We start from the raw sequence: 19407 nt of genomic DNA, 5'->3' as shown, positions 1-19407 counted from the left end.
GAACAGTCCAAGGAAAGGAGGTAAGTGTGATGAATGTAATACAGTAGAATCACCGTATCAAGGATAGGCAGGGGGCACAGCTGAGAGTAAACAGATATCCTTCCACTCCCCGGTATCTGAGCAGAGAAACAGGAACTCGGCATGTCTCTCTCTCTGCAGTTTCTGTAGTATCTTTGCAGATACTATGGTATCTTATCCAGTAAATCTATAAGTCTGAATGGTTTTTTTTTAAGCCTGAGTACTCTTCTCTCTAAAGACTCAGATCTCAACACAAAGGGAAGGACTGGACAACTTTTTTTGATCCTCTTCAGTCATAAGACACAATCACCATTACTGATCCATAATCTAAGATGATCACTGCTTCCAAAATTATATCTAGTTGTATAACATATGGTTACCATAAAAGAACTTTCCCTCTGAATAAACTAAATAGCTTCTCTAGGAAATGCTTCACGAGGATGGAGAGTATATATACTGTGGAGGGGGAAACTGCAGAAAGATTAAGTGGTTTTCCCAAGGTCAAAGTTGAGTCAGTGGCCAAATCAAAAATAGGACCCCAACCTAGGGGAAGTCCAAGATGAAACCGAAAGCAGGAATGTTCATGGGCTCTGTTCTTTCATTTTTTGAAGTCTGAGTGTTAATTTTATCCTACTCCTGACTGTGAACTGTTAGTTCACAGACCACATACATTAGAGGACATCCTACTTGAACATCATATTAGATTACATACATTTTGATGGCAAGGCTTAGCCAAATGAAGCTTCAAATATTTTTTAAATGAATGACTCAATCACAATATGCAGTAGCTCTGGGGAAAATGGTCTGCATTAGGTCAGTCCAGAAAACCTTGGGAGATACCAGGGGATTTTTAGGCTCAGTTCAAACCATCCAGTCCTATCTCAGGCTTACCAGAAAGCAGAGGTACGTTAAGGGACACATTGAAGTGCCTCGGAATCACCCAAAAAGCCTGTTTACCTTGGGAGATTTTTGGCTCCACCCCCTAAGGTTCTAATTCAGAAAGTTTAGGGTGGGCCTAGGGATCCGTATTTTAACAATCACTACAAGTGAGTCCGATGCAGGTGGTCTCCACCACTGGACAGACATCAAGTGGATGAGAAATAAGATATCGACATTGGCTATCTACATCAGCATTTTGTATGCCTGCAAAAATTTCAAAACTCCTTATAAACAAGACAGCATTGCTAATAAGGAAATTGAGGAATAGTGTGGTTAAATAAATTGCCCAATATTTACCATCAACCTGCAGTATGAGCCAAGAAGAGGAAAAGCAAAACAAAACACAATCCTCTGAGGCCTTTCACACTCCTCCCTCTCCCGCCCCATTCCATGTCCTAAGAAAACTCTAGCAGAAAATAACAGGAGGGCTCTTAGACTATGTTGACATTGGCAGCAAAAGCACATCCAGTTATTCAGTCTCAATAAAAGGACATTTTTCAAATCTTTCAAAGCCAGCTACACTAAGGCTATAATGAGTTTACCTCATTTTAATCTATGCAGCCAGAACCACTCAAGGAGGACAGGTCTGAACCCATCTTTGGGAAATCGTGCAGCCATCAATATAAAGAAGATTTAAAGCCCTCCAGACATCTGGTATGACTTAATCTCTTGGTGCTTTCTGTATTCTTCAAACGTTAACCAGGTCACATGCTTACTCTCTCTTCTTTCCTATAGATAGACAAGTCAATTATCTAAATCCAGTGAGCCCAAAGTATCACAATCCCCTCTAAATTTTCACAGTAAATTAATGAATTTCTCCTCTCTCTCTCTCTTTCAGTGTGTGTGTGTGTGTGTGTGTGTGTGTGTGTGTACTTATTAATTGATTCCCCATTTTCTCAGGACTGATTTTTTGGTAGCTTTAGGACTCAAAATGTAAGACAAATAAGAAATTACAAACAGGATTTTAAATTAAAAGAGAAAACGAGGGACAGAGAGAGAGGGAGAAAGAGAAGGAGAAAATCACGGATCTCATTTTATCAAGTAGGTGTAGTCCTAGAAACAAAATATATTTGAGTCTAATAAATCCTTTGTACTTGCATTATTATTTAGAAAGTGCTTTACTCGTACTCTCTTTTTTCCAATCAGCAGTGGTGCATAATCCTTCAGATTTGTCTCCTTACTCCTATTCCCACCTCTTTATCAAGTAATTAATAAGTCAAAAGCAGACACAGGCATTCTGGAAAATTCCTAAGGAACCTTGGAACATATTACTTGTTAATGTCTAGATTCCTTTGAAAATGTGAGTATTCCTGACCTAAATTACCTTTCAAGGCCACAGTTTGCCTCTGTGAGTGTCCACAGGCTTTCCCCTAAGGGAATCAGGTGTGCCTGCAGTTCTGGTTGTCAGGGCTGCTGGGGGCAGGGCCAGAGTGGGCCTGTAGTTGGGCTGTGGAGTACGCAAAGGGGGGTTTCCTCCAGGCTCTCCGGGGCCTCTAATTCAGGGCTCAATGACACTTCTGGCAGCATCCAAGGCTGTTTCCCTGTAAAACCTCTTACACTATTTCTCCCCCTGAAGATGCCATATTCTGAAAGCTTGTCCTCCCCACACAAAGTACCGTGATGAATAAAGATTTTTCAATTTACACAACATTTCATTTATTCCTTCATTCACTGAACAATTACTTACTGAGTTCCTACTGCATGCCAGGCATTAACCTGTCCCCTGGTAGATGAGGAAGTAAAGTCTGGCCTCTGCCCACAAGGAGAATTTACAACCTGGCATCAAAATATGCAAGCAAATCGGAGGCCCTAAAGCTTGTGCCGTCTGTGCTCTGCACTAGGGGATCTGGCTGGGTGAGTGGGCACTAAAATCCAGCCTACCTTTGCCTATGCTCACCAAACCATGAGCCCTAACTCAGGGCTGCATTCCTCCACAAGGCTACAAGACACAGTTGTCTAATTAATCCAAAAGATCCAGATGAGCTATTAGTGGCCCTGCACACAAACAATTTTAATACAAGGAGTTGCAAGTCTGCTCCGCAGAGTCAGGAAAGGCTTTAAGTGGATACTGTTTGTGCCAAGCCTTGAAGGATTTGTAGGTGTATAGGGTTTTTCTGGATAAACAACAAGGAGAAGGATGTTCTTAGCAGACTGCCCGGAAGTATGGGGAAACAATGCATCATCAGGAAACTCGAGAAGTAAAAGTACTTGAGTGACAGTGGCCAAGACTAGACCATAAGCCAGTTGGGGAGGCAGGACCACATCAGGAAGTGAGGTGTGCTCATGCAAAGACCTTTCCCATTTATTCCATAGAGGAAAGGTAGCCGGTGACTAAGTATGGGGAGTAAGATGGCAGAGGTACCATTAAACAAAGCAGGAAATATAGGAAATGGGTGGGGGAATAGACGATGAGTTCAGAGCTTGGAATCAGCATGAAAATTCAAAGTTACCAATCACACAGAATGATAAAATTCAATTAAAGTAATCCAGTGATTGTTTTGTTAGCCTAGATAGATAGATTTATAAACACAAATAAAGGTAAAACTTGTTAGGATTTTTAAAATATTCATAATTTCTGTAATATCCCCATTAATATCTTCTTAGACCATGAGATTTAGAACAGGAATTCCTGCTAAGACTAGTTCACAAATATTTGTGTAATCCATGGTGACACAGAATAATCCCTGACCTTCACCAGGTGTTCAATAAATGTGAATCAAGGGAAGGGAATTCTGGCCTTTACTACCCCCACTACTCATTTGTCATATCCCATCTGGTGGCCAATGATGTTGGTTACCTGTTCATTTAAATGTCTATTACTTCCTTCACTGTTAAGGTCCACATGGACAGAGATCAACTTATATCTACCACAAGGTTTTGCATACAATAAATGCATAATGAGTATCAAAAGGCTTTTTTAGAGGAAGTCTCTCTGCTAATAATGCCTTCCAAAGTTTCAATAGGACACCTTGGTTAAAATGTACCTGGATTTATAAATACAGTGTGGAATGTCCCCATAGTGGGGATTCCTGCATCTGGGGATGATCGGCGGAAGAAACTTCAACCTACGCACTGTGAGCTTCTTCACCTGTAAATGAAGAAGACTACACACTTGTTAAATGTAAGAATTTAAAGCTGTAGTAGAAAACTCAGTAGGGAACAGTTCCAGGACGAAAACTCCTGGAAGTCCAAGCAAAATATAAATATCCTGAGTGGATATAGCACATTTCTCGCCCACCCAAAGATATACCATGCCAGCTCTGAGGGCTAGATATTAGGAACAACAGTAATAATGGCTAAATCTAGGGGCACCTGGGTGGTGAAGTCATCTAAGTGTCCGACTCTTGGTTTTGGCTCCGGTCATTATCTCATGGTTCATGAGATTGAGTCCCACATTGTGCTCCATGCTGACAGCACGGGGCCTGCTTGGGCTTCTTTCTCTCCCTCTCTCTCTGCCCCTCCCCCGCTCTCTCTCTCTCAAAATAAATAAACTTGAAAAAAAATAATGGCTACATTTATTGAATGATGTAGTAGGCCTCATTTTAAGCACTTTGCATGTGTTACCTCAGTTCATCCTCGAGACAACTTTGTGATGTAATTACTGGTATGTATCTCAATTGTTCAGATGAGGATACAGAGATACAAAAGTGACTCTGGCATATCGCATCTGGAGTAGTCCACAGTCATACCCTAAGTTTAAGAATTCACTAAGAACAGGGGGGCCTGGGTGGCTCAGTCGGCTAAGCGTCCGACTTTGGCTGAGATCATGATCTCACAGTCCATGAGTTTGAGTCCTGCGTCGAGCTCTGTGCTGACGGCTCCGAGCCTGGACCCTGTTTCGGATTCTGTGTCTCCCTCTCTCTCTGCCCCTCCCCTGCTCATGCTCTGTCTCTCTCTGTCTCAAAAATAAATAAAAACATTAAAAAAATTTATTAAAAAAAAGAAGAATTCACTAAGAACAATATTCACTGAGTGCAAATTATATGCCAGGACTCAGCACTATGGGCAAAGCCACATTCAATTCCAACAAGGTCCTTGTTCTCATGGGCTTATATCCTAGAGGGAGAGACATAAAATCAACAAGTAAACCAATAACTAAACATAATGATTAAGTTGGGGGTATGTCTAATGAAGGAAATAAAGTATGACAGAGTGACAGGTGCACTGGGGGCACTAGTCTGGAGGGGCTTTCTGAGGAGAACAAGAATTTCTTGGCCTTTTTGTTTTTGTTTTTTGGTAAATGTTTTCATAAGAATAAAAAGCAGAGTTTTAAAAATGAAAAAAGTTGTATCTTTAAAAAATATTTTTATTTTTTAAAGTTCTAGTCCACTAGAGAAACTGTCTCCCCGAGACACCCATTTCATAATTAATTCTTGCTTATTTCTTAATTTGGGTCAGCATTTCATTCACAATAATCTCCAGACACAGCCATTTTCAAAACGCTTCCCCCCCTTCAAAAAACCCACTACCCCTCCATCATTATTGCAGCTCTCCAAATCCTTTGTCCCATCATCCTACTTGGCAAGAACCTTCAGAGATGAACACATAAACTCCATACCATGCTGGGAGAGAGGATTTGCCCTGCATTTTCCAGGCTGGCATGTTAGCATCCTGTCTTTCAGAATGTTTAAGAGCAATTGCCATAAAGTGAATTGACTGTCTCGTAAGTACATCAGAGCACCAGGGGATAGGAAATCTACAGAAACTCAAAATACAGAACTAACTACCAACCGCAGAGCAGAGGAAGTGCAGTAATGTGTTCAGGCTATAAGCCTTTGCGGAGACACCCGTCTGCCTCCATCATTATTTATCATCTGCGTCTCTAGTTACTTCATTACCACAAGAGAGAAAAAAAGAGCCATGGACTCAACTTGTACTGACTTCAGAAACAACCCTATATACTTTAATACACTTTTTGGCTCACAATGTAAGTAGTGCTACCACAAAGTGAGACTAGGAAATCTGAGAAAATAAGACTCAAATTTGCTTGCTTGAAAGGTTGAAAAGCCCTCCATCATCTGTGTCTAGAAAGGCTAAGATGCCCTCCCGTTTGCCAGAACTGCCCACCCTCATTCTGTACAGCCACTTCCAGCTCTCTAGGCTACAGCCTCTCATATCTGAATGAGATGATGCCAGAATTTTTTTTTAATTTTTTTACATTTATTTATTTTTGAGAAACAGAGTGAGACAAAGCGTGAGCAGGGGAGGGGCAGAGAGAGAAGGAGACACAGAATCTGAAGCAGGCTCCAGGCTCTGAGCAAGCGGTCAGCACAGAGCCTGACGTGGGACTCGAACTCACAAACTGTGAGATCATGACCTGAGCCGAAGTCGGACGCTGAACCGACTGAGCCACCCAGGTGCCCCATGCCAGACTTCTTATAGAATACATTTTGTAAGTAAGAAGAACACCCATCCATTTTGTCTCCAGTCAAAAGAGAGGTCCTACTTTACATGTTAAACACTGTCTCACTAACAAGAAAAAGAAATACATTGGGGTTGACCAGCATGAGACAGACCAGATCTTCAGTTCTGCAACTTAAACCTATCAGGAAATAGCTGGAAAAATGGCTTCAGTATATCCGTTTCAATGATAGGAGAAATGGCCTCAGTCATATAGAACAATCTCTTCAGACTACAGACAATCTTACAGATCTTTTTTTAACATTTAAGCAACACCCCGCATTTCAAAGGATGACGCCAATGTTATCAGTCAAAAAATCACTTCTGAAAAAATATATGGTCGTGCATTGAAGTTCTTCTTGTTATATTTTTCCTCCAAGTGTACTTTCTCTGAGGAGCACATCTTCATAGTTATAGCAGTATGGTGGGCTTACGGAAGAGTCAGAATCAAGGGATAAAAAGAACAAAGAAAAGCTACTCTCTCTAAGGACTTTCAAATGCATTATCTTACTCACTTGTCACATCCTCTTTGAGCAGGGCATTGTTGTCCCTATTCTGCAGAGATGGATCAGGCCTCTTGCTTCGGAGCAGAAAGCCAGCATATCCTTGCTCTTTGATCTGCACGCATGCCTCTCCAATAGATAAGCTCACTACCTGTGGAGCAGAATGGCTGAACAGCTATTTCTCCCTATCAGATCTAAAACGTTAGAGCCTGTTATAGACAAGATACAAAAGTAGTCTGCTTGCCTGACGTGCTTCATATATCATCTGTATTTATGCATTTTTATAATCTGGGTAAAACTAGGAATCTAGAACCAACCTTAGGTCATAATGAAGAAAGGAAGAAACAACGTCTGTTGCCCAACTGTGTGTATGCAATGATAATGGAGAACACCATCACTTATAATGAGTCAGCACACAAACTTCCTGCAACTCTCAGGGGGAAGTAGAAAGTGAACCAGCCTGACTCCCAAGATTTTCAGAAACCTCTCACTGTAAGTTTTTGTTCAACCAAACCTAATATACCACCCTCTCCCTGGCCTTTTGCACATCAAGTGATCTTCTAGGTCCCAGAGTTAGCTGGTGGCAGAGGCAGGACTAGAACCCAGATCTTCTAACTCCCAACCCTTTGCTCCTTCCAATACACTACTGCCTGATATATTTTACAGATGATGGTGACAGAAATCATAATGGCAGCCACTACTAACTACTCAAGGCCAGGGTCAGCAGTAAATGTTTTACATGAATGATTGCATTGAATCCTCAGAATTACTGACCTACAAAGTAAATAAGGAAACCGAGGCTCAGAAAAATTAAGCAACTTCTCCAAGACTCAACTGCAGGTAAGCAACAGAGCTGGAACGCAGCCCAGTCTCTCTGAAGCTAGGTCTCAGGTCTACATCAAATTACCTTTCTCTGCTTACCATGTTTAGTGAAAATTGCAGTGATTAAATGTGAACAACTTCTATATCTGCTTATTATTACAGTTTATTCCATCTACTTTACAAAAATAAATCTTTATAAAAAACAGATTTCAAGAGTAAGGTGGCACAATTAATCTGCCATTTCCTGCCTCCTTGATGCTAATCCTTGAGTTTTTCAGAATGGTGCAAAGCCTTAATCAGACAGTGTGAATCTGTTTTTGAGATACAAATATGTGTTTAAGGTGGGGGTGGGGGAGGGATGATTCAGGTATAAAGAAAATATTTCTTTAAATAATGAAATTACAGTCTCCCAAATCTGGAACATCAGGTATGCTGGCTAATACTTAGGGGTTTGGATGTAGTGCCTCTGTTCACAGATTGAAATATACTGAGGGTGACTGAGGAGGCTTACGCCGGCCCTGAGCTTGCACTGCTCATTGCCGTCTGTATCTGTATTTTCAGTGCCCCTCTTGTCATATGTTGATGCTTAGAAAACAATTATTAAGAAACAGAGTCTTGCAATCGCTAGGAAGAAAGTCTTGTTAACAGGTTTCTCAAAGTTACTTGTACTTAAAAAAAAAAAAACTCAGGATGACATCCTGGGGTACCTAATACCATTGGGGAAGATCATTTAACCACCCCCCCCCCCCCCCCCGCAGATTGCAGCGGCTTTTTTTAACGTTTATTTATTTTGAGAAAGAGCATGTGAACGGGGGAGGGGCAGAGAGAGAGGGAGAGGGAGAATCCCAAGCGGGCTCTGCAATGTCAGAGCCCTATGAGGGGCTCCAATTCACAATCTTCGAGATTATGATCTAAGCCTAATCAAGAGACACTCAACTGACTGAGCCGCCCAGGTGCCCCACAGTTTTATTATTAGTAAAATGAGAGGCAATCTGAAGTCTTTTTTACCTCAAAAATACTGTATTGTTACTGCTGATTACATAAAGGAGTTCTAAAATCAACTCTCCTCCATTCCTCTTTTATTCATGTGTTCCCTCCTTTTCTTTTGTTTCAGTTCCAGTTCTCCATTCAACCCCAAACACTTATATTCACAACTACTACCTTATAGGCTCTTAAATTTATTAGCAGCAGCAAAGCAATTTTTTTTCACTCCAGGGAAGTGCATTATCTTATTATGAATGAGAATCAATGCAGAGAGCATTCACATGGCACTAAGGCATGTATGATATAAGTTAAAGAGGTATAGAGTATCTTGACATGATTTAATACTCTCTAGAAACCATAGTGGCAATTTTTAGTGACGGGATTCTAAATAGTTATTCATATATACTTAAAATGAGAGCTGCTGCGAACATCTAAGTCAGAGCCACAATCATAAGAAGCCACAGTGTGATGACCAACATTGTTTCACTAAAGCTAACAAATGCTTTGGTTATACAGCATTTTGTATTATAACAGAAGATATTTGCAAATGATATATCCAATAAGGGGTTAGTATCCAAAATATATAGAGAAATTATACAGCTCAACACCAAAATCCCACAAATAATCCAATTAAAAATGGGCCAAGGACGTGAACAGATATTTTTCCAAAGAAGACATACAGATAGCCAACAGGCACATGAAAAGATGCTCTACATCACTAATCATCAAGGAAATGCAAATCAAAACCACAATGCAACATCCCCTATCACTTTCAGGATGGTTAAAATAAAAAGGACAAGAAATAATAAGTGTTGGCGAGGATGTGGAGAAAAAGGAACGAGGCCTTATGCACTGTTGGTAGAAATGTAACTTGGTGCAGCCACTAGGGAAAACAGTTGGGAGGTTCTTCAAACAATTAGAAATAAAAATACCATATGACCCAGTAATTCCACTACCAGATATTTACCCAAAGAAAATGAAAACACTAATTCAAAAAGATACTGCAGCATTGTTTACAATAGCTAAGATATGGAGGCAACCCATATTGACTGATGAACGGATAAAGAATATGTGGTGCGTGTGTCTGTCACATGTGCCTGCACGCGCGCATGCACACACACACACACACACACACACACACAGACAGAGGAATGTTGCACAGTCATACAAAACATGAGATCTTATCATTTGTAAAAACACAGATGAACCTAGAGTGTATTCTGTTAAGTGAAATAAGTCAGACAGAGAAAGCCGAATGATTTCACTTACATGTGGCATCTAAAACACAAAACAAATGAGTAAACCAACAAAAGGCAGAAATAGACTCATAGAGAGAACAAACTTATAGTTGCCAGTGGGGAGGGGGAATGGGAGATAGTCAAAATGGGTGAAGGGGAGAAGGTGATACAGGCTTCCAGTTATGGAATGAATAAGTTAGGCTAATAGAAGGCACAGCATAGGGAATACAGTCAATGATATTATAATAGTGATGTCTTGGGGCAGATAGTAGCTACACTTGTGGTGAACATGGCATAATGTATAGACTTGTCGAATCACTATTTTGTACACCTGAAACTAAAGTAACATCATGTGTAAATTATACTTCAATAAAAAAAGAGAAAAAGATATGTATGCATGCATTTTAAGTATGCCCAGTAAGATCTTTTACTCCTCCGTTTTGAAAGGTAATCAAAGATAAATTCATTCTAAAAGCTTTTTTCCACTCTCCCAAACTTTTAATATAAAAACAGTAATTAATCAATACACGCATGACTTAAAGGTCTCTCTCACCTGGAACACCTGTCATGACAGTACAGAAGTGTTGTTTTTTTTATTTTACCTGGGAAGAGCAGTGATTTTCCCCCATTTCTCCACACAGAATCTTCTTGGGCCATTACTCCCTCGGAGAGAAGCAAATCCTTCATAGGGAATGCTGGATGTGCCCGTGACAAACTATCAACCAAAGAAAACAGAAGGATAAAGTGAAACCAAGAGGCTAGCTGCTGACCAACGCATGGCATCATTCATGTGCAGGGCCCTCAGGGAAGAACAGCAGGCTGCTCACTGGTGGGAAAGCCTGAAGACAAAACTCCATGGGTGTGGAAAAACCCAACACAAGAATTCTGACAAAGATCTGGGGAACACTAAGGAAAGACAGTGCATTATAAAAGAAAAGGAGATCCAGAGGGTCTTAGTAGATAAAGCATCCTGTACGGCTAGCCAGCTCAGGAGACTAAATTGGGTGTATTTCCCGTTACAGATAAATAAAGTAGGTGTATCAATCAACCTAAGTCTACTTGGCATCAGTCCCTGATCAACTTGAGGTGAATAAATGAGGACCAGATCCTTGATCCAAAGGAGTTAAGACCCAATCTATTTGTAAGCTCTGCCTAAGCATCCAGAAGCCTTGTTCCCGGTATTTCTTTGGCTGCGATCAACCAGCAAATGCCCATGTAACTATGAACACCACAAGAAAATAATGAGTTAGTTTCCCCAGTATCCTTGAACTTCACTGTTATCTCAAGTTTGTGGAAAGTTACATGGAAGAAAAGAAAAGATTCTTTTTCAAAGACCTGGTCACTTCCTAAGGGACTGAAGGTCATTTTCTATTGCTAGAGGTGCTGCCCTGCAGAGTGCCCCAGGATCTCATGTTGAAGGGACCAAGCTGCCCTGAAGGCAGGTGTTTTTCCTGGGATTCTTGGACTGGAGTTGGTTTTCCTCAAAATTCTCATGAGATGCTTGGACGTGGCTGGGGATGTTCTGCCTAGTGATGGAGCCACAGAACATGCAATCAGAAGAGTCTGAAACAATGTATCCCACATTTGCAGGCAAACATGGGGTGTGTTTACTGAGTACTTAGCAATTATTAAACATAAGCAATTCCAATAATAATTATATTAATGCATTAAAAAATTAACTAATGGCATCTTACCTGTAACAACCTGAGTCGCTGTTCATTGTTGAATCTTTCCACTGCAGCCCAGAACCACCGAATTACAATATGATTGTCATGATATCCTATTAAACCAATCAGGAAAGCCCACATTACTTTGACTTTTCTATGTTAAGATGACATGACACCATGACGTGTCGACAAAAGACCCCCAGACATAAATCATCATCTTGGATTCTTTAAAGGTTGTTTATCATTTAAGGCTAGGGAATAACACTGTAAATACAATCACATGAGTGTCAAAAGTCAAACAAAGACAATACTCAATGAAACTAGGAGGTCTCTGTTTCCATTTAGTGGTCAGTAAACAAAACTGGTGGAGAGAAGAACAACAAAGTTGTCATTTTAACCATACCATTTCTGAAAAAGATCATTGCTGTTACTGGAAATACCTAACTCTTTTGGTCATTCATTTAAGAAATAATTTTCAAGTATCACTATGCCAAGCACTGTACTAAGCTTGGGGGTAACAGTGGCAAAGAAAGCGGACCCTTACAGGGCTTCTGGTAAAGGAGAGACATGTTAATCAAATAAGTATACAAGAAAATACTTAATTGCAAACTATTTTAAAACTACATATAATGTTCATATTTTTAAATCAACTTACTTTTTATTAATAAAAAGGAAATCGTAATTTTATTACTCTATTTCCTTCAACTAATAAATCGCAAATAACCATGAACCTAAATGTTACTTTTATTCCATAGCTTAGTAGAATTTAATAAAATGCCAAAAGTATCATCCCTGGGAGGATTAAGGCAGTACGTGTGGATCCCAAAATCTTTCATCGGAGAAAAATTAAGTTGAGAGAAGATTAAGGTACAATTGGTGATTCAAACCAATTAACTCACGTGCTCGAGGTACACAAAGCCACTCTCATTCCGAGTCAGCACAAGTAAGTCCAACATACAAGGTGGGTAAAAAACTATTTGAATTTGAATTTTTGCTCACAGGTTACAGTGGTTGTAGAATTTGGGGGAAATTTTGCCTTAGCGTTTACCATTTGATCAGTGATGCTTAGTGCCCTTTGGACAAGAAAGGGATCCAAGTGAAAGGTAAATATATTTATACTGGACATGGTGTTATACAGGCTCCATGTCCATTTGGCAGAAACTAGCTATTTGGTGCTGAGCAAATCGTTGTCTCATCTATAAAATAAGCACAGTGGCTCTTTATAGCTCTTCTGATCTTACGAATCAGGCCCCTTTCTGCTTCTCCTTTGCTGTTTGTGCCAAACCTTCTGGAGGAGGAGGACAGCAAGTGTCTCTTCAGATTCTCTACAAACAGCTGCCTAATGACCACATGGCAGGTGGCAGAGCTGCCTCTTCATCCAGTGCCAGCTAGTTGGGTCAGCAAACAGCTGGGTATCTCACCATCTCTCTGCCTCCCCACCCGGAGCACTCTCTTCCCAAGCATTTCACTTGGAAAGATTTACAATAACCATGGAAATAGGGACTTGAGTAGACATACACAGTGAATAAAGCTTACAATACGTAAAGATGAATATGGCTGATCTGATTAACAGTGTTGCTATTAGAATCTGCCAGTGGGGGTGGGGGGAGGAAGAGCTAATGGCATTTATGGTAAGATTTTTAAGTTATGTAGCATGCTGGAGAAAATTGTGTTCTAGGTAGTAAAAAGAGCTTGGTTAACAAAGTTACAATAACCAAGGCCACATATGGGTTACACATGGGGCCAGTGGGAAAAGATGCATCGTAGCAATTGGGTTTCAGAAATAGCAGCAAGAGAGACTGCAATTTAATACCGCCTTTCAGAGAAAATGGGCACGCATGGCCAGCCCACGGCAACAGCGATGAGCTGGAAGAGCCATGAACAGGCAAGAACAAAAGCAATTCAGCAAATGTTAAGGTTATTTTTTTTTTTTTTACTCCAAACTTAAAAAAAAATTTTTTTAATCTTTTGTTTCCGTTTACAGATAACTGAAGATAGAGATGTTCAGCTCTCAGTGTATTCCGCTAAGTGGTTAATTCAGTGACTTAAAGTTTGTAGTTTTTACTCTCCAAGTTCAGAACTGCTGCTAACCTTACATTCCGAGTTAAAAACCAAAAGCCAAAATCACAACAAAAAGCAACTGCTATTTGTCATGACTTTCTGAAGACTATCACACTGCAATAAATTTCAGAAAAGGTGTTCTCTCTTTGCTTAAAATTATGGGATAAAACTTTAACTCTGGACCACCATCAGGTCCCTTTCAAAGTCTATTGACTCAGTGATGAGATTTCAATGGCTTCAGTCCCAACTGCTAATGGACAATTTATAGTGATCTACAGAAATGCCACTTCTAAAGCTTCCCAGGCGGTGAACTGTCATACGATGCAGGTTTTAACTAATCTTACAGTAGTTTCCTTTTCAGTTGAACTTCATGCTTGAGTTTAGAAGGGCCTGTTCAATAAGCTTCTTGAATTTTGAGAACCAGGTCTTATTCCATTTATGTGTTTCAACCGTGAATTACGACTGGTAGGTAGTTCAGTGAAACGCAGAAAAACTGCCTTTGCTCTATTGGGAAGCTTAGAGGGTGTGTCGCTTCAAGTTTTAGAATGGAGGGAGAAGAGGTGGAGTTTGACCAGGTGGATGTGAGTTCCTAGGTGCTTCACTAACAACACCATAAAACAATTAATTAGTGTTCTTATGGTCACATTTCTTCACCAACAATTAACAGTTATGACATCCTCAGATGGTGTGTAAACAGTCCTTCCTCCACTTGATGGATGAGGTAACTAGGAAAAGGGAATGTACCTTGCCCAAGGTCTCAGAGGAGACTGTGGCAAACCTATGATTATAATACAGAGTGCCTTGCCTGTCCTGGATTCAGGCTGGCATTCAGGCTAACCATTTGCTTCCCCTTAATATGAAACGTAAAATTTCAGCCATCTCTAAATCACATTTCACCTCCTCTGTATTCTGTGTTGTTTCTCCAATCACTCAGGTCGATCTCAGCTGTGCCCGCGATGACGAGTTCCAGTTCTCTTGCATCAAAAACAGACACCAGCCTGGCATCCACCACCTGTGGAGTAAAAAGAATGCAGGGCATGGCTTGCGAGTCAGGAGAAATCTCAGCTATAATTAAGCCTCATCAGAAAAGGAGGGCACAAGGAATTTTAGGAATAGGACGGAAGTGCTCTGTGTAGGCACTCTGAAGAATGCAATGCTCTCGACAAATATATTTTTAAGACAAGATGGATGAGCTTCTCCTCAACAGAATTTTCATTTTAAAACTGACCACTGATAAATCCAGTTTGTTTTCCTCTTTTAAAAAGATCTAGTGCTCCTCCAAAGGAAGTCACATGGAGTATTTGTAACAACTCATTCAAACCCTAAGATACAATCACTTCACATAGCAAGCATGAGACGTGATCACCCCTATCAAAGCATGAGTAAGACGTATGACTTCACTGTTATTAGTGGTCATTAAGTCATGAAATGCTACTTGAATTCATCATTTTATTTCAAAGATCTCTTGTAAGGGGGCATGGAACTTTTTTGTGTTCTTGAAACCCATACAAAATATATTGGAGTTTTTAAATTGAAAGTGCAGTAATAAATATAACAAAAGAAAAATGGAAACATAGCACACAAATAAAGCACCAGAAGACGAACTGTGGTATCATAGATAGCAGCCTGCAAAACCCCACTCCCTCTGATTGTCTTTACCTCATAGAAGCCACGCACTAAACTCTCTGTTTGCTGAACAACACCCCTCTCAATCCGCCATTTCACCATCCTCTCGATGTACTCCTTCTTGTTCTTCTCTGTGACCGGGATATTGGCACCCCCTGGTTTTAATTCTCGTTCGGTAATCTGAGATTAAAAAACAAAACAAAACACTGAACATAAAGAAATACTCTTGATGTTAGAAGAACACTGCTACCAATGAGCCGAAATCACCCCGCTACCTGTCTTTGCCCTGGCCAGGGCGGGAGGGGGGTTTCCACAGCAGTGGGGGGAGGTGCAATATGGAGCCCACGCACACACTGGTGCTCAGTAAAAACTAGGCATTGAGCTGATGTCTAAAAGCCTCAGTGGTTAAAAATCTATATATTGTGAGTGCTGGAGGTTAAATTTTAAATCCTGACTAAACTAGTAAGTCTTTTAAATGAAAATAAATTAGCTCCAGGTTCTGCCCCACTGCTATTGGAATGTTTGGCAAAAACATATTTTCGCAAATTCCATTAGGGTTCAGAATCAACTACATATCAAAAGCCAATATTTAAGTAAAGATTTGCCTTAAGGAAGCAGAATTACATTTAAGTGAATGTTACATTGAGAACTTCTTTTCCAAAACACGAAATTCAGAAGACCAGCCAAACATAAATGTGTAAATAAGAATATTACTTATGAAACAGTATATAATTTTTGAAAGAAATGTTTTTAACCAACGACCATGTTTTCAAACCTTCACCAAAACATTATTTCATCCCTCAGCTTCAAAACATTTTCCGCTCTTAAACATGAATGAGAGTTAAGTACAAATGCCAATTAAATAATTTAATATTCAACTCTGGGGTAGCATGGACTTTGAAAAGCTGTATTTTATACAAGGCAATTCTAAAATTTTATGTGGATATTTTAGTTGGAAATAAAAAGAAGATTGCTTATAACACACAAATAGTTACCACAATCTGTAAATTAGACCATCCTACTCTGCTGTTGGTATTAAAATAATCTTTGTAGCCAAAATTATTATAACTGTATATAAACGGGGGTTGAAACCACCCAACAAGCCACAAATAAGTACGCATATGAATTAATTCTTCATCAACCAACAGCCTTTAATTACCACGCTAAGTCACCGGGGATTCACATACACAGACCTGCCCAAAAACTTCTTCATTCACAGTGAATGTCAGGTCCAGGATGTCATGGATATCATTGTCTTTCATCCACTGCAGGCTCTGGTGGAACTCTTCATCAAGGTATTCTAGATCACTCAGGTCACACAGACTAAGATGATAAACAGATAGAAGCAGATATGTAGGGATGACTGTTAGGAAAACCCCACAGACACAGGGTTTAAGAAACTAAGAATTGAAGACAAGAACAAGGTCAACAAAATAGGCAGTGATTTCTGGAATGTTCTCAGTCAAACTCAGTAACCAAAGCAGCTAAATAATAAAAAAAAAAAAAAATACGCTATACGATGTAAAAATCCTGGATATATAAAATGCCTTAAACCAACCAGCCTGTCCGAGTGGCTGCCGTTTGCCTAGTCATTCACGACTAATGCCAGAGCAGGAACTGGAACTCAGGTGTTCACAGCCTGAGTCCCATATTCTTTTGGCTATGTTATACCACCTTAAAACACTGTTCTCATAATTAGATATTTTTGGTGTGTTTCTATACTGTACTTGAACTTTGTTATTTTTTTCAAAGACTAGACTGAGTGATCCACATTCACATACATCTCCTTTTTCTTCATGGTTCTTGTTCTTTCCAGGTTTCTGAAAACAGCAAGCTATGGAATCTCTCTACAATTATAATAGTTTTCCATACTTCTTTCCTCTTTTTTCATTGTGGAGAGAGGATCTGCATACAATGGAGTTACTGTTATATAGCCCAGTTTTAAGGTGGTAACAACTGATTTGCTTTTGTTGTTTTGAATTTTCCCCCCATCAGCCCAATTTCAGAGGTCATTTTGTTTGGTTCAGTATAAACATTTATTAGGCATCAAGGATGTGCCAGACATCTTAACAGCTACTTGATAAACAGTTACTGCCCTCAGGGGCTAATGGTCTAGTTGGGGAGACAGGCACACAAATAGGTCAATTAATATAAGGTGATGATGATAGCCTAGGCTGGGTAACACTTAAAATTTGTGTATTTCTTACATGAATGTTACACTCCAATTAAAAACAACGATAAGGTAGGTACAGGGAGCTCTCATAGCAAGAATGCGGGACTTCAACCTGGAGATTCAGGAAAGTCTTTTGGAGTAGGTACTACATCAAAATTTGGAGGCTGTTTAAAAGATAGAGAAGTAAAGGGAAATGGATGAAAAGAAGGAGAAGGGGGAAAAGAAAGGGAGGAGAGAACAACATTAACAAAAAAGCACAAGGCCATGGAATATGCAAAATACTCAAGCATACTGGTAGTATCAGAGAGTTAACCACAAGACATAACATCCAGAGAAGGCTAGGAAGGTAGCTGGGACCAGGCCTTGAATATCATTCTAAGGAGCGTGATGCTTCGGAACTACTGAAATATTTTAGGACAGGAAATGACATGATCAGATGTGAGATGCGATTTTAAATAGTTCTCTGGAGATTGTAGTATAGAGGATTACTTAAGATGGGGGTGGGGAGAGGAGTGGTTCTCATCAGATGGTGGAGGCAATTAGTAGACCACTACAGTAATCTGGCCAAAATAAGATAAGAGTTTTATTTTAAGAGCACAGCTATTAAGGGTGGACAGGAGAAGATGAATTTAAGAATTATTTAAGAGGTAAACATGAGCATTAGTAAATGGTATCATCAGGGGTATAAAGAAGGCTATCAAAATAGGGGTAGCAAATGAATGTTTGCTCTCATGTTGCAAGCCAGCTCTGATTAACTGCCAGTCTTGAGGACTATAAGTTGAAAAAATTCCTGAGGCCAAAATGAATTCAGTGGGGAAAAGTATGATAAATGATTTGTGAACCACAGCATGGCAGTGGAATGGGTGGTAGGGAAGAGTAGAATCTGTGCTGTGTACCTGCCATCCCTGTGTGAGGGTGACTCCCGGTTTCTGACCAGTGACCTGAGAATCCTGGCACCATGGACTGTGACTAGGCACATGGGAGAAGGTACACTTTTAGGTTGAGGAAATTGAGGAGTTTAGTGGTCACCATGTTGATTTTGAGATGCCTAGGAGACATGCACGTGGAGACACTCAGTGGAATGTTGACCACATGAGCCTCTAACTCAAAGATTAAGACTAAGGGTGCAGATGTGAGCCAGTAGGAGAAGAGACAGGTGTAGACATTTCGCCATGACAGCACATAGAGAGAGAAAAGCAGGAGGGGGGAGAGGCAAGAATGGAAGCTCCAGGAACACCGAAATTTAAGGGGAAGTCAGAGGAGAAGCCCATGAAGGAGACATAAAAATAAAAGGGGAACTGGGAGAGAATAGTGTCAGGGACACCAGTGGAGGAAAGACACAAAGTAAGTGGGTGGGGTTCGGGGTGGGAGTGGTCAACAGTATCAAAAGCAATAGGATGATACAGTAAGATGAGGACTACAGGATATTCTTTAAAAGCTTCTAAGGGTTACTGGTGGCAAGGAAGCCAGGCTAAAGTGTGTTGAGGGCACATCAGCACAGACCACTCTTTTAGGAAGCTTATAGGAGAAGATGAGAAAAGGCAATGAAATGGGAAGGTGCAAATCGGACAAGGGGAACCCGAGAGGCAAATGGACAGTGCCCAGTTGCCCAGGGTTTCATCTGCCCAGACACCAAAAGGGAGGAAAGCAAAGAGTCTTCCTACTGACCCTCTTAAGAGCCCATTAGAAACGCTTGCTTTTCATTTGAAGTCTAGGCTTCCATTTTACAGAAAGCAGGCACAAGGCCTCTGTCAGGGAATAAGCTGGACAGAACCCAGCAATCATTCTGTGCTTTCTCCTTGCAAGTTTGAGCTACTACCCCACCAGACAGTTGCCTTCTCCTGTTTAGCCTTGTAAATGACTACTGATTACAGGACAGAAACTGTTTGCTCTACATTTTACAATAATTGCAATCTTTCATTGTGGCAACAATGAAGAAAAAGTTCTGTGAATGCTAAATTCTCATCTGCCATAAT

General features: G+C 40.3%; 1 protein-coding gene across 6 annotated transcripts in view; it reads right to left on the bottom strand.

Moving 5' to 3' along the window:
• The window catches only part of HECW2 (HECT, C2 and WW domain containing E3 ubiquitin protein ligase 2), a 369811-nt gene that overhangs the window by 10141 nt on the left and 340263 nt on the right, over positions 1–19407 (bottom strand). For all 6 annotated transcript variants that reach the window (XM_019428321.2, XM_053906716.1, XM_019428319.2 and 3 more), the window contains 5 exons: positions 16452–16581; positions 15292–15438; positions 14530–14644; positions 11599–11684; positions 10507–10619 (listed from right to left, as the gene is read on the bottom strand). In XM_019428321.2, the coding sequence (XP_019283866.2) occupies positions 10507–10619; positions 11599–11684; positions 14530–14644; positions 15292–15438; positions 16452–16581 (591 nt within the window). The remainder of the gene's footprint in view (positions 1–10506; positions 10620–11598; positions 11685–14529; positions 14645–15291; positions 15439–16451; positions 16582–19407) is intronic.

The sequence above is a fragment of the Panthera pardus genome, unplaced genomic scaffold, assembly GCF_024362965.1.
Source record: "Panthera pardus isolate Hobbes unplaced genomic scaffold, ASM2436296v1 HiC_scaffold_10, whole genome shotgun sequence".
NCBI lineage: Eukaryota > Metazoa > Chordata > Mammalia > Carnivora > Felidae > Panthera > Panthera pardus.
The sequence above is the reverse complement of the archived record's forward strand: the minus strand, read 5'-3'. Positions and strand labels throughout refer to the sequence as shown.